Below are 15,501 nucleotides of genomic sequence, written 5' to 3'. Positions count from 1 at the left end.
AACAACCCACGTACTTCAAGGAATATTATAAAAAAAGAATTAGCGAAATCGGTTCAGCTGTTCTCAAGATTTGCGCTTAGCAACGCATTCACCGACTCCTTTTTATTTATAGAGAAGATTAAAGACTGTGTTATATACTTCGCCAAAGACTTTAGTCCCGCTAAAACCCAGGTCTAGTCATAAATGTCTGCTTTTATCCAAATTCCTACAACTTAACTAAATAAGTTATCTCTGACTAAACTCAGCTAAACACTAAACTATTATAAAACTCTACAAGGCTCTCTTGGCACTTGAATGACATTCGACAGGGGGGCGCTGTTGGAGAACACAGTCTAAAGAATAACAACAAAATATAATGAACAAAGGGGACACGTGACGGCAACGTTAGTTCCGATTTTCGCCGCGCGCCAAGATAGCCTTGTCGCACTGTACTTCCGTGGCACAAGTACCAAGGGAACTCTTTGATTTTCCGGGACAAAAAGCTTTTACAGTATGTCTCCGGGATGCAAGCTTTCTCTGTACCTGGTTAAAAAGATTGGCCATTGAAAGTTAACAGATAGGTAGATAGACAGACGTGCTTTCGCATTTATAGGCTGACGAGAAATATAAAAAACTTGCTCTGGGCTGGGGGCTATATGGTCACTATTGTATAAATTAGTTGCACTGGTTTTCCGCAATATGGCGAGGTGTTTTAGTTTATTTATCTATACACCCATGCTTAACGAGGCATAACGAGACAGATTTATGCCAGCAGTATAGCGCTGTCTCTTTTTCACAGGAGTGTTATAATGAAATTCAGTACAACATTATAACACTCGTTTGGATGCTTTTATGGTTATTAAGATATTGGGTGTTTTAATGTTAGCAATAAGCTAACTGTTTCAGAATCTTTTATAGAGGATTCATAATATTATGAGTGTAGATAAAGTCTTGTATGAATACTATTATAAACCGACTTTCGTGTTTTAATGCCCCTCTTTATACAACAGTTGCATAAATAACTATTTTCTAGTCAGGATTTATAATATTAGTAGGTACCTAGTTTTTTTCGTATATCAAAAATTTCGCGCTCGCGCTTTTTTATTCATGCCCGTAATTTCGTCGACATGGATTTAGTTTTTTAAGAATCCCGTGGGAATTCTTTGAATTTCAAATTGAAAACTAAAATTCGTCTAGCCAGGTACGTACCCCGTCAAGTCGAGCAAGTGTATTTCTCATGAAAGAACTCTCCATGAAAGCTCTGATAAGGCCGCGGCTGGCGTCGCTGTCGGCGGCTTCCGACCACTGGCGTTCCAGTGTGAATCGGCCCTAATAGTGCACTCGAATCAAGTAGCCCCAATCTGAACACGAAGGCGTATGACTGCGCATTGAACAAAAACAAATGTATCGCGTTACCAGTGCAAAGCAAGCCACTATGCTGCAACCGACTTCAGCTTGAACTACAGTAGCCTACAGGAAATATTGCACATCGACCTTTAGAAAGAGAACGGTTTACTATGAGCGTTGTGTCGTTGAGATCGAATGTCACATAGGTATGAGTGACAGAGACTACGCTCTACGAAGCAGAAATCTTTTCAGTCTACGTGCAATATTTACTGCCGATACCTGTGTTTTACACGTACTTTACCATTTAGGCTATATCTTATGAAATAGGAAAAAATAAAAGAATAATTTTAAGCAAACACCAAACTTTATTGTAAGTTAAAGAGCAGAATCCATAGCAAATTAAAAATACATCATTTGTAAAGAAACAACTACTTAATGCGAGGGAGAAAAATTTGATAAGCTTTTACTACCGTGTCAATAATCTAGGTATACGTTTATTACATTTAAAGTAAAACCAAGACTGACTAAACACAAAAATATAACAAGTGAACTTCGATGTCCCGATGGTCGGACATTATAATTTTATTTAGTTGGTCTTGGTTGAACAGAACTCCATTCCTTTACTCCAATAAGTCTTTTCTAACTTGAACAGTGCGATGTTATGGTAAGGGCAGGTCGAACTCACACCATTCAATTTAAAAGAAACTGTGTGAGTGCAGAGCCCCCGCCGACGCGCCGCGGCGCCCGGCGGCGACGCTGTACGGTATAATTGTTACAACCTCTATACTTTGCATTAAAATAATGCCCATTTTCACAGGCAAGGGATCCTAACTTCGCATCCATTGATTCCAGTGAGATTCCTCACTCTAACACCTAGTTCTCAGCTTCCCTGCAAAGTTTTCCGTCATGTTTTAAAAAGAAAACCTATACGATCACTGGTAAAATTGAAATAAAGTCGATCGGCGCCTGCCTCCGGAGTGCGGCCGGAGCGTGGCGCCCGCGAGTTCCAACCCTTGCACTTTGTACCGAACGGCAGAACTACAAAGCAAAGGTCGGCAGTTCGTCAACAAGACTGCACCAGCTGAGAATATTTTTCCGTTTAATGCTCAGCATGCTAGAAAAATCCTTAACACACCGGACAAAGAAAAAATCAAATAAAACTAAAGTGACTTTAACTCAACACCACGATAGGCTACTATCCTTCGAGTACAATATAATTATTATAATACATTAAAAGCTAACATTTTGGGTAAGTATGATTTCATTTTATTTAATATAATGCAAAAACATGCCTAAGTAATGCTGAATATTAAACTGGAAATTTATAGTCCACACTTTTTTTGTATTTTTTTATTTTTATATTTTTTTTTGTATTTTTTAATTTTTTATTTATTGAGTAATTTCCACGCTGGGAAAATTACACTAATTCTATGCAAAGTATAGCTTGTATTGTTATATGACCACTCCATATTGTTTCTTTTATGTTTACGGGCTATGCTGTTTACTCTCGCACATTAGCAGTTACAGTAAACATGCAAGATGTTTCTTTTTGTAGGTACTTGTGATTTACATGTAAGGCTAATTCAAAAAGAACCAGAACTATTTTGTAACTGTCACTTATGCATAGTTACTAGCAGCCAAGTTAGCAAGGGGAATGTCAGTTTTAACCGACTTCTTATTATACCAATGGCTCTAAATGGCTACTACGCGGGATCGTACCAGAACGCTAAATCACTTGGCTGCTCAGTTTTGCTTTGTGGTGGAGCTATAGTAAGTGGACGTATTATTCAACGTTAACCGTAGTTATAAATGGGTGACCGACTTCGGAAGTCTGAATTTCGTGCCTCGGAAAAAAATTGTTTTCCGAATCACGAAGCAGCCGCGGGCCCGGATACTATCATTAACATCCGATAATAATCGTTAACCTGAGTAGAAGTCTTATACTCAGTTAAATCCTATGCAAAGGGGTCATCACTTAGAGAATACTCTGCTTCGCCTCGTCCTTCCAATAATAATTCGGCCTTAAATTGGTTTATTTCGGGCCTGGACAATAATGTACGCAAACTCCTAAACTAACTCTGATATTCAGTTTCTAAGGTTCTTAAGGTTAAGTCAAACAAGCGGAAGGACCTGGGGACCCACTACATTATTTCCCCAAAAAAGCTGTTATCATTGTAATCAATTATTGGAAGGAGTCACAACCCTCTGTAATCTATACTAATATTATAAAGAGGTAAAGTTTGTAAGTTTCTTTGTAGGAAGTTATCTCTGGAACTACTGAACCGATTTTAAAAATTATTTCACCAATAGAAAGCTACAGTGATGTAGGCTATATTTTATTTTCAAAAAAATAAATAGAGATCGCTATGAAAATTGTAGTACCCGTGCGAAGCCGGGGCGGTTCACTAGTGAAGAACATAGTAAATCAAACAACCATTATAGTTTCGTCCAGTCTGTCTGTCCATATGTCACACTCACAGTCATTTGAAAAATAAACTATTAAAACTGTAAAGTTAAAGGGAGATTAGCGATACTGCCCATCAATGGGACATCCTCCTTTGGCATGGTTTTAGAAAACCTATTTGTATTGGAAGAGCCTTAAAATTCACAAGTAAGCACACTGCAAATGTGCCAGATAGACAGCATAGCCCGAAGTGCTGCAGCACATTGGCAATAGTTTGCCGCTCAAATGGGTAGTGGTAATAAGATTAGTACAGACTCGAGACCTGGCGACATCAACCACAGACCCGTGAATACTCTACGCCGTCGACTGAAACTTAGAATCGGACTACACAAATTTTACAAGGAATGGCGACCTTCCACTAAGTGGATGGAGAATTAGGGAGCCATTGCATACAAGCAGTATAAGACTACAGTGTGTGGTCCCTACAAGAGACCTTGCACAACACAAGTTTAGGTTTTGTCAGAACATTTACAGTGTACATCATAAATATGGAACAGTGTGCACTTGCATGGCAATACTTTCATTTGATTTTGTCAAAAATTGCCAATTACGCATGTTTGGGATGTATTGATTGTAAGTTAAAACTTAACTTCATCCCTTGCACTTCAGATAGTTTTGATAAACTCATGTCACTCAACTCACTTTAATTTTCATGGTGCAAAATAGACATGTTGCAGAAAACAAACCGGTGTAGTCCGAGCCTCATTGTGAAAGTAATTCTTTAGGAGAACTATAAGTGGCCATTTATTTTTTACACTTAACAATTCACATTGCATAGGTCGACACTAGGCGTGAACGATTGATGTCGCGAGATTTTGAGGCGTTTCACTTCTTTGTCATTATTTTGAGGTATTCGAGCGCGTTTTGGGCGGCCGAGGCTTGGGCGTCCTTGCTGGTGAGGCCGGAGCCGTAGCACACTGCCACGGGCAAAGTGGACAGTTGCACCAAGCATTGGCTACGTCCAGTCATGGACTTCTCCTCAATATCCACGTAAGTCACTTCGAACGATTGTTCGGAAGCGATCTCTTGCAGGAATTGAACAAAGTTGAAGTCCTTGTTGTTCAATGGAGTGACCTGCAAAGGAGAGGGACATCGGTTAGTACTGCAACTGTAAACAGTCTTTGCGCATTCGCAAATCGCACCTTAGATCGTCCATATACACCAAAGTGGAAATGTACATAGATGTATCTAGCAAATAAATCAGAAGAAACCTGAAACCTAGCACCAAGGCAATTATTATCTTAAGTTAATAAATATGCTTTTGAGTTGTTAAAAATATGTATGTTAGGGATAATTTATGCCAACACGTGGCGAGCACGAGCCGCGCCTCGTACGTGGCACGCCCCACGGCCGCCACGTGTTGGCATAAATTATCCCTTCGTCATCATCATCATGATCAACCCATCGCCAGCTCACTACAAATCGCGGGTCTCTTGGACTGGGTTTGGTACCACTCAACAATCTACATTAGCATACTAGTAATTGTTCCACAGGCAACCCCCTATCCATTGAAATTGCCATTATCACAATAATTGTTTTTGGCTGAATTTATGTTCCTTCTGCTACAACTATTGTTATTTTAGCTGTCAAACTGAACTAGAACACTACAATTACTTCCGATTGGTTCACACTCGACACCTTTCCACTATTGACTAACATGCAGTTTTGGCAAGAATAACACAAATCCAGTGATATTCTCAATGTGATTATCACAATGATGCTTAAGCTCAGTACTTCAAAACAGAAAAGTTACAGAATTTCCGCTCAATACAATATGCGATATCAGCTCAAAGTGAAATCCAAAATTTAAAAAAAAACCACGTGCATATACTAAGCGCCGACTGCCTCATTGGCCTTGCGGATAATGATGTCCTAGATTCGATTTCCAGGTCGGACCAATTAATAGTGAAGGATGTAGGACACGTAATGTCGTCGGTCTTGTGCTTTTACACACACACACAAATTTTTTGTGCACTATATTTCTGACACAGATGGCTAATTTCTGTGGAGACAGTCCAGTTGTTTTTGTTCCTTAGTGTATTTATTATTGTTTAATTAGTTTTTGTGTGAAGTTAGTCTTAAACAAAAAAATATTAAGTATGCTGTTATCACATGTTGTATAAAGTGGACTTTGTCACGTCTCTGTTCTGTGACGTCGCCAGCGCGTCAGACGTGCAATGAACACAAGCATGCAGCATACACATACATACCTGCAACTTGGCCAGGTTGGGGCCGACAGACTGTTTGAGATGTTTGTGAAACTGCGACACCTTGTGGCTGTGGCTGGTGGTGAGTGTGGAGATTTTACTATCTTTCAGGTCAGCGTAGCGGGCCGCCAAGCCGCCCTAGAACAATAACACCAACGTCACAACACGACACGACTATTCTGCCGTTCTATTTCTAAAAACCAGTCAAGTGCGAGTCGGACTCGCACACGAAGGGTTCCGTACTATTGTACAATTATATTAACATTGTTATGTGCAACACTAAGTTAATCACAACAGTGCCATCTATATATTGCGATTTAGTAAATGATTTCTTTTTGTGATGTGACCGCAAATTCATGGTTTTCGGATTTATTCCCTTGCTTGTGCTATAAGACCTACCCATAGAGCAGAAACAAAGAGGAGATGTTGTATTAAGATTTCCCTATGAAATATCGAGTGACATTTTGCGGGGTGAGGGGTTGTGGAACGCCGCCCACTTCTCAATTTTCCATCTGCGGGTTAGTAGCAAAACTACTCGCTTAGCGACCTAACGTCGATATATTGATGTCACTACATAGTTCAGCTATCTCACACTAGATGTCAATAAGTGTAGAAATTACGTATAAAATTACTTACAAATGAAATGTGATACCATTCATAGCATCAGAACGTCTGTCTGAATAACTTTGACACGATAAAACACAACACTTCATCCTTTTGTTCTTAAAAACGCGAAAACACACCGATAATACGAGTCTCAATATATGTGAACCTGACGAACGCAGACAGCATACTAACTAAGGCCCCGCCCACAGTGATGACGTCAGGACCTAGTTGAAAATCACAGTGCACAGTTGCTTAGGCCAACTCCTCTTTGTTTCTGCTCTATGGACCTACCTACCTACCTACCTACCTACCAAATTTTATGATTCTAGGTCAAAGGGACGTACCCAACATAGTAGTACGCCACAGGTCGAATTGGCAATCGGGGAGGGAAGGCCAAGCACACTTGCACAGTCCCCGCGCTAACCCAGTGCGGGCGACCGCTGATGACATGCGGGTGTGCGGGGCGTCACACCCCGATTGCTATCTCAATCTGTCGCGGACTATAGGTTTTCTTGACAGGCACGATGGACGGACAGACACAACAAAGTGATCCTATAAGCGTTAATTTTTTCCTTTTGAGGTACGGAACGTTTTTTTTGTATTTACGTTTTCGTTGTTTCAAAGGAAGAATGCTACGTAGGATCAGGCTGGACTCATTTGGTCACGCGACCCGAGATGTATAAGAGTATGTGTAGGGAGAAAGGGATAGAGAGAGACAGAGAGAGAGAAAGAGAGCAAAGAGGGAGAGAGATATATAAGAATTTACACTATAGTAAAGGTTACATTTTGTAAAATTTTGGACTGCAGTGCTGTGCAAGCTGAATTGCACTTTATTGCGTCGTAACAAGAGTCTATTCAATTATCTTTGCAGAGTGAGCCTCCTATACCTGTAACGGTACTATTAAATACTCTGTGGTAGGGCCAAGGCTTTAGTTTGGTCCAACGTATCAAAGTTTTGTTTTTCTAAATTTCCATGTTTTGTGGCGATAAGTCACAATCTAATTTTAGGGGTTAGCCGCTGTTTAGAAAAAGACGGCAGTAATGACAAGATACCTTCCGCTGACATAGTGACTAGTGACCGACCGAAAGATAGTAAAAACACCTGGCCAAGTGCTATTCGACCTTTCACGGGAACAACACACAAGAGCCACTTAACAAATATTATTACATGGCTGGTTAGTCACTCGGGGATTATTTGTATTATTATGTCAGTACTTGTGATGTAACAATAATTATGAGCATATTTCCCATTATAAATACTAAAATTCTTATGGACTGCACATTTCACCTGCAATCAGCATCATTTAATTGCAGAATATCTTTTGTAATCCATACAAGTATAATATAAAAAGAATTAAAGATCATCTTCATTTTTCGCCTATGTGTTATGGCATCGTTCATCCAATTGAGTTGAAACTTTGTACAGTTGTTGTTGACACTTGTGTAAAGTTTTCCACTATAGTACCACCAACATACAATTTAGCCGAATTTTGGACAAATATTTATTACATCACAATATTACTTGTAATAATTCTCAGTATGGATTCGTACTTGTAAACAAATGATTTAGTTACTGCAGCAAAAATCAAAAGTTCCTTGTTTTTAAAAATGTACTGTTGTAAAATGTATTTGATTTCTCGTGTATTAAAATAAAACAAGGTTCACTAATGAATGACAAAAAACGTATGACAAATTATCAGTTCACCAAAAACTTTTGAAAAACTAATCAAATCACAAACGTCGTGTACCGCAAACATATCATTTTACAAAAGATCATTTGACAAATATTCTATTCACAAATGTTTTACTTTGCAAATTTGCTGAATGTTAAAATATCATTTAAAAATTTATTATTTCACCAAATAATTTGGGGCTCCTTTTTTCTGGGTGGTAAAAAACCTAACCGTTCCGAGCTCGCTTCGCTCGCTCTTGATGGTGGGAGCGGGGGGGAGGAATGAGACCCCCACCATAGTGGTGGTCTCTCCTCGTCGACGGGAAGCGGGGCTCCTTTTTTCTGGGTCGTAAAAAAGAAATAACCCACGAAGGGGATGGCGCCATCCCCTTCTAACCTAACCGTTCCGAGTCGGAGTGCCTCAAGTCCCGAGCTCGCTTCGCTCGCTCTTGATGGTGGGAGCGGGAGGGAGGAAAGAGACCCCCCACCATAGTGGTGGTGGTCTCTTCTCGTCGACCGAGGCCCGTCGACGGAGCCCCGCTTCGCGGGGCTCCTTTTTTCTAGGTCGTAAAAAAAGAAATAACCCACGAAGGGGATGGCGGGGTCTTACAGACCCCGCCATCCCCTTCTAACCTAACCGTTCCGAGTCGGAGTGCCCCAAGTCCCGAGCTCGCTTCGCTCGCTCTTGATGGTGGGAGCGGGGGGAAGAAAAGAGTTATATTATATTATAGTAAGCGGTCTCTTCCGTCGGCCCGGTCGACATATAAAATATTTGGTGAATTCTTAAAGTATTTATCAAACAGTTCATTTTATCAAACAATTCATTTTATCAAAAAAAAGTGCGATATGTTGTTTTACTAATTAACACGATTAAAGAAATCAATTGTTTGTCAATTGATATTTTATGAAATAACAATTTGTCTGGCAATTTGTTTTATCAAGTGAATTATTTGTAGAAACATAAGTTTTATAACGATCATAAAACGATTCATAATTTTGCCAAAATTTGTTTGGGAAATGAAACTTTGTCATTTGTTTTTTGTCAATTGATCGGTCACCATAAAACAAACATACCTCTTCGTCAGGCTGGAAAGATTCTGGTGGGTTGTCCTGCAACGCCTGCCACATCTTGTAAGCAGCCTGGCGCTTGGCCAGCTTCTTAGACTTGCCCGTACCCACTTCACGGCGCTTCAGGAGCGTGCACACGATCGTGAACTGGCGCTCGTGAGGCAGACCTGATGGAAAACAGTTTAGATTTAGTTTCACTTCAACTCAACCACTTTGCAAATAAAAAACCACAGAACACAGAATGTCTTGATTCAATTATGTTCATCTCTGTCATTATTACCATTAAAAAAAAAAAGATTCCGACGAATTGAGAACCTCCTCCTTTTTTTGAAGTCGGTTAATAATAATGAAATTGCCTCAATGTGTTTTTAAACATAACTGAAATAGTCCAATAGGTACTAAAGATCTTAAAAATGGAATCGTAGTCAGTTTTTACAGTCAGTAGACTACTACGGTTCTGATTGATAGCTCCACTAATATTGCCAAAGAAAAAGAAGGGGGAAGGGGATACGGGAGTTGGGGATGAGGAGGGATGGGGGAGGGGGCAGGGCGAAGGGGAGATACTTTTCGGAGTGATTCTTCTGTACCTGTATTAAGTATTCTGTGATGGCACTAAATTCGGCTATACGAACTCCCAGTCATCGTGGTGTAGCTAATGTAGCTAGGCTCCGGGTTGCCTATCAGCTTGTCCTCAACTGAGGACCCCACAGTAATATAACTGCATTGTTAAGGTACAAACTCACGCCTAGTCACGTTGTCATCGTTCTCTGCGTGGTAGGAAGGCGGAGGCCAGAAGCGCGACATGCACAGCTCCTGCAGCCAGCCCACCGGGTTGCCCATCAGCTTGTCCTCGAACGAGGACACCACAGTGCCACTGCAAAAAATAATAATAGATGTTATATTTTTCTATTTGGTTATAAAGCTTAATGGAAAAAAATGGTATGGATAATATGGATAAACATTTAAGCTACATAGATAGATACTGACGTTTCTGGCACAGTTCCATTAGTAGACTGATCAGCCGGGGTGGCTCCAGTCAACTTGTCAAGCAAGGCTTTGGCAGCTGAATGCTTGGCTTCCTTCTTCGACCTTCCAGTACCCATAGCTGCAAACAAAAGCAAATTTATCAAGAGATCAGCTGAGCATCTCATTAGATATATTTCTTGAGCCCACCACGTGAGCCCACCTGATTGCGCGTTGGCACCGCAGCCTGAGTTGAAACGAAACAATGATTGATAACGAAAAAACACGTATTTTACTGAAAATTAGGTAAATCTACACAAGTCAAGTCAAGGTTGAATCATCTAGTATAGACTTTAGAAGTAGAAAAATAAAATGCTAAGAAAACTTCTTTGTAGGACTCTCTTTTCCAAAATCTCCCTTACCCACTAAATCAGCGACAGTGACTCGGTAGCGGAAGGTAGGCTCATGGATCATGCCCTCGATCTGCACCAGCTCGTACTTGGGCACGTTGCCGCGCCGCGCCAGCAGCTCTTGCAGCACCGACACTGGCGTCTTCATGGGCAAGGACTCCATTTCCTGTTGCAAGTGGCTAGTTAAAAGCTAGGCTAAGTTAAAAGACCATACAAAATACACAGTGTAACATAAAGTCGCTTCTAACTGTCAGTACATACGCTTTGATCTATTAAAGTACGCAACGGATTTCAATGCAGGAGTGATTCAAGAGGAAGGTTTATACATATAGTTTAATATTGTTTTAACTCTAAATACCAGTGCAAAGGTGAGGCAGTCAACTAAGACTATATTTGTGAATTGCGCTTGAGGCAAAAAATAGAAAGAGAAAGACTTTCACTCTTCATTCTAATTAATTTCACGAGACTAACTTGATTTGTCAAAGGTTTTTCTGTAGCAGTAACTGTAGGCCAGTGGCAGTAAAGTGAAATTACAATACAAATGGAAATGACTAAGAGTGGAAACCTGCCCAGAGTGAATATGAAGCTGGTGCTTGAGCAACCCGGTTGGTTGACCTGAGGGTTGTATCTATAGAGAACAGTTACCCTCTTGGCAGCTTCGTCCAGCGGCAGGCGCTCCAGGTTGTTGGGCGGCTTGGTGCGGTTCTGGTAGCGGCGACGCGGGCCGTGCGGCGCGTGCTCGCCGTCCGGCCCCGCGCCGTGCACCGGCATGCCGTGCACCACACCTGGCACGCCCGGCACGCCACCGTGGACCACGCCAGGGTGGGGGTGCACCACACCGCCATCCATCTAAACATCAAAGATATTATTATAAAACTCCAGATATAACACAGCAATTGATTGGTAAAATTTGGATTTCAAAAAGAAAGGGTTTCAATGTTACAAACTATTTTGTAAGGTTTTGTCACTTGATGAGTGGTTTTAAATACATATATCATACACTAGAATCTAGTGTATGATATATGTATTTAAACGCGGATGAAGTCACGGGCATCATCTAGTGACTAGATGATGCCCGTGACTTCATCCGCGTGCATTTAGGTTTTTGAAATCCCGTGGGAACTCTTCCATTTCTGGGATAACAAGTAGCCTATGTCTTTCCCCAGGATATAAGCTAACTCTGTACCAAATTTCATAAAAATCGGTTGAGCAGTTGGGCTGTGAAAAGCTAGCAGACAGACAGACACACTTTCGCATTTATAATATTAGTATGGTTTAGTATCAAAAACTGAAAAATTTTGAACAAATATTATACAGTAGAAACTCGATTATCCGACCCTCGGTTATACGGATTCGCGATTATCCAGACAACCATCCGAAAATGGTTCAATCAAGTGCGAGTCAGACTAGCGCACCGAGGGTTCCATACTCAGGTATTTTTTCTACCATTTTGTACGATAAATCAAAAACTATTATGCATAAAAATCTGTTTTAGAATGTACAGACAAAGCCCTTTCATATGATATCCCACTTGGTATAGTTATCTTACTTTGAAAATTGAAAATACTAGGTATTATAGTGAACTACATAATATGCACAAAACCCGCTTTTCTTCATACATTCGATTATCGGAATTTTCGATTATCCGAATCCCTAACAACAACAATTAGTCTGGTTAATCGAGTTTCCACTGTATCATTTTTTCACAATGAGAATAAGTATGCTGGGCACTTTTGGGCCAAATGTCAGCATTCCCCTTTCAGTACATTTCAGGCCACTAATCTCAAGAAACTAGCAAACTCATTATTGTCAACAGATAGACATCCACCTGAATCCAGTAGCTAGCTGTGACTTGTTTATGCTACTTGTTCACCTAGCTCTGCCAATGCTCCTCTTTGGTGTGAGATGGTCAATCCAGCACCTTGGGACCCTAATATCCGGAACTATGTACCCAGCCCATTGCCATTTCAGCTTTGCAATCTGTTGAGCTATGTTTTTTCACTTTGGTTCTTCTACTGATTTGCAACATGTAGACTCTGACATTGCAAGCACCCGAGCCTGTATCCAAACTGACGTAACTTGGATTGGAGGACCCACGTGTAAAGAAAGTGAACAGCCAAAGTAAACTTAGCGGCGGCGTGTAATTCTGGATGAGGCCAACAAAATCCACCTTACAGTTGAGGTAAACTATAGCGTAAGGCGATAGATCGCTTCGGGGAAGATTAGGGCCTGCCCTTTGTCCCGTCTTCGAGACTTCGAGCCTGGATTTAGAAATAGATGCTGATGATCTTAAATACTTTGCTTGGTTATTGATTACGAAAATCGATTCAACCGATTAGGAACGCGTGTTGGTTTTGATATTGAAATTATTTTCGGAAAGTATATGATTTGGTTTACAAAGAGTGATAGATTTACTGACTACTCGTAGATTTCAAACAAATTAGAAGGATAACCAATTATTTCGAGACATGTGATTTCAATGACATGGCGGTGCCGCCCGGCCATTATCTGTCGTTCTCAAAATGGCCACAGGCATGCCGGCAATGATGCTATCAGAAAACTAGCTCGATATTCTCTTTTTTCATGAGTTTTTTATTACTTTTACATTCAGACATCTATATATATTGTGGGATACGCAATGAAACGAACATTTATACGTGAAAAGCATGAAAAATACGTAACTCACCATTTTATGTAATCTATCCACAGTTGCAACTTTAATAAAACCACGAAGCTTAAAATAAGACTGGATGAGATATCCTTGAAATTATTAAATGGAATTCACCAAAACTTGAGAATTAACTAAAAATTAACGGAGAACGAAGCATCAACCGTGCCACTTGCACTTCGTCAAAAGAAATTACCTATATTATTTGATAATGTTGCCAGATCATAAAATTAAGAAAGAATATCTATCATGTTTCCTACCTTTCATTATTTTAATCCCCAGTTCAATATAAAATACTAATTTAAATGTAAAAAAAAGATGCGTTATATTATGTCTAAAATGAATACAGAAGAAAATAGGTTAATGAATTGACGATATTATATCAAATATTAGGCTATGGTGACGTTAAATCAAAGAAAAATTGGATTAATTTAGGGTTACCTGCATCAAGTGTACTAACATTATTAATACCTGCCAGTGACGTCGAAGCCTCAACGTTGAATTAAAAGTTCCCGTGGTAATACTGATAATTTACCGAGGTCAATCACTAGTGTGGTAGACTATGATTCGTGCGTGTTGAAATTATAGATTCATTGTTGAATGTATTTATACATACGAAAATAAATAATTGATGTGTTGTAACTTGTAAAATTGTCCATGTATTTCGTCGTAGTGGCACTTTATTATTCAGTCAATGTCCTGTGCTGACTTTAGTATTTATAAGTCCCACAAATTGCTATTGCGCTGGAACCATGTCTCATTAACATCGAAATGACGTTATTTGACGTATATTTAAGTGAAAATATCTTGAAAATATACCATCAGCTCGAAACTTCAGTCTAATGCTGCCGTCACTTGGTGGCCACGCGCATTAGCAATTTGCGGGACTTATAACAGAAATATTTTTTTAGTGACCATACGTCTACTCCAACGACCATATTTTTCAACTATTCTTCAATGACTTTTTTTTCAACTATGCTCCAACCAACTTCACTCCAACTTTAGAAATTACTACCATTTTTTAGAAAATTTTATAAATGGCAACATCATGGCAAAAGCATAATTAGCATAATGGTGCATATATACGGCGCAAGCCACAAAAACATGTGCCGGTGTGGTGTACAATGTATTCAAGTTCTCAACAGGTACTAGAACCCAAAGCTAGAATAAATTAAAAAAAAGGGAAATTGAAAACTAGTATTACCACTACCCTCAGAATTTACCTGATTAGTAAAAGATAAGTTTAACTTGTAGCAGGAGTTAAACTGTTTATATAATAGCTTTAAAAAAGAAAAGAGAGCTAAATATTTATAAATAAAAGACAGTTTTGTTGGTAAGTAGGGGAAAGCAGGTAGGATTCGTACAGAGGGAGCATTCGTACAGCTGCAGTCATATCTACACTATACTACATGGTGATGCGTTTGTGTATATGTGAGGCCCGCTCTACAGAATACATTTACTCCAAGGAGCGGGGACGCTCATATTCATAGGCTCACCGCCACTCACAGCTAAGTGCAGTGACTTTACAACAGTCAGTTTTTTAGAATAAGTCAAAACGTGTTTTCACACCACGAAAATAATTTTTCGACTCATCTTTGAACATATTAATTTGTAATAAGCTTAGCTCAAATTGTTAAAGTAACATAATATAATAGGTAGTTTTTGAATAAGTGCCTTAGATTAATGTGTAAATATTAATTTTGGGATAACCTATTAAAAAAAAAAAACCTTCACCGTTATTTTTATTTTGAATTTATTGTTTGATTTTTTTGGTTGGGGTACTTTCGTATAGTTAGGAGTGGGGTGGATTCGTACTTTACGAATGTACCCCGCGTGAGTTATATTTTTTGAACTAATTGGGATACGGGAGTCCAATATTCTAAACCACTGCTAACATGCAGCAAATAGTAATGGTGCCTACTTGCAGAGTGAACAAGAGTGAAGAAACTCTCGGTTTGATCGTGAAATCGACATCTGTGAAATATTAGGCTAGGGGTGACGTGAAATCTTACCTAGAAAGACAGACAGACAGACACACTTTCGCATTTATAATATTATAGTATGATAGTATGGATTGTATGGTCCAATCTAGGTTAACGGGAAGTACCCTATAGACA

General features: G+C 39.6%; 1 protein-coding gene across 2 annotated transcripts; it reads right to left on the bottom strand.

The window, feature by feature from the left end:
* Positions 1-1,671: 1,671 nt before the first annotated feature.
* On the bottom strand, positions 1,672-13,575 carry LOC117988834 (protein Loquacious-like). Of its 2 annotated transcripts, XM_034976093.2 has the most exons (8): positions 13,403-13,575; positions 11,362-11,565; positions 10,729-10,882; positions 10,331-10,448; positions 10,087-10,217; positions 9,350-9,510; positions 6,001-6,135; positions 1,672-4,864 (listed from the first exon to the last, which is right to left on the bottom strand). In XM_034976093.2, exons 1-8 carry the CDS (start codon positions 13,403-13,405, stop codon positions 4,616-4,618), a joined length of 1,155 nt encoding a protein of 384 aa, XP_034831984.1. In that variant the 5' UTR covers positions 13,406-13,575; the 3' UTR covers positions 1,672-4,615. The 2 variants fall into 2 exon arrangements, with proteins under 2 accessions (XP_034831984.1, XP_034831985.1); XM_034976094.2 differs by lacking the exon at positions 6,001-6,135.
* Between the last annotated feature and the right edge of the window lie 1,926 nt (positions 13,576-15,501).

This window comes from Maniola hyperantus, chromosome 15 (genome assembly GCF_902806685.2).
Source record: "Maniola hyperantus chromosome 15, iAphHyp1.2, whole genome shotgun sequence".
Lineage (NCBI taxonomy): Eukaryota > Metazoa > Arthropoda > Insecta > Lepidoptera > Nymphalidae > Maniola > Maniola hyperantus.
This window is presented reverse-complemented; position numbering and strand designations above follow the sequence as displayed.

Excerpts from the sequence above, each read along its gene's own strand:
- LOC117988834 (XM_034976093.2), bottom strand. Across the intron at positions 10,883-11,361 it reads TGGACGAAGCTGCCAAGAGG|GAAATGGAGTCCTTGCCCAT; the intron begins GTAACTGTTCTC and ends CACTTGCAACAG. Across the intron at positions 10,449-10,728 it reads CACTGTCGCTGATTTAGTGG|CTATGGGTACTGGAAGGTCG; the intron begins GTAAGGGAGATT and ends TTTTGTTTGCAG.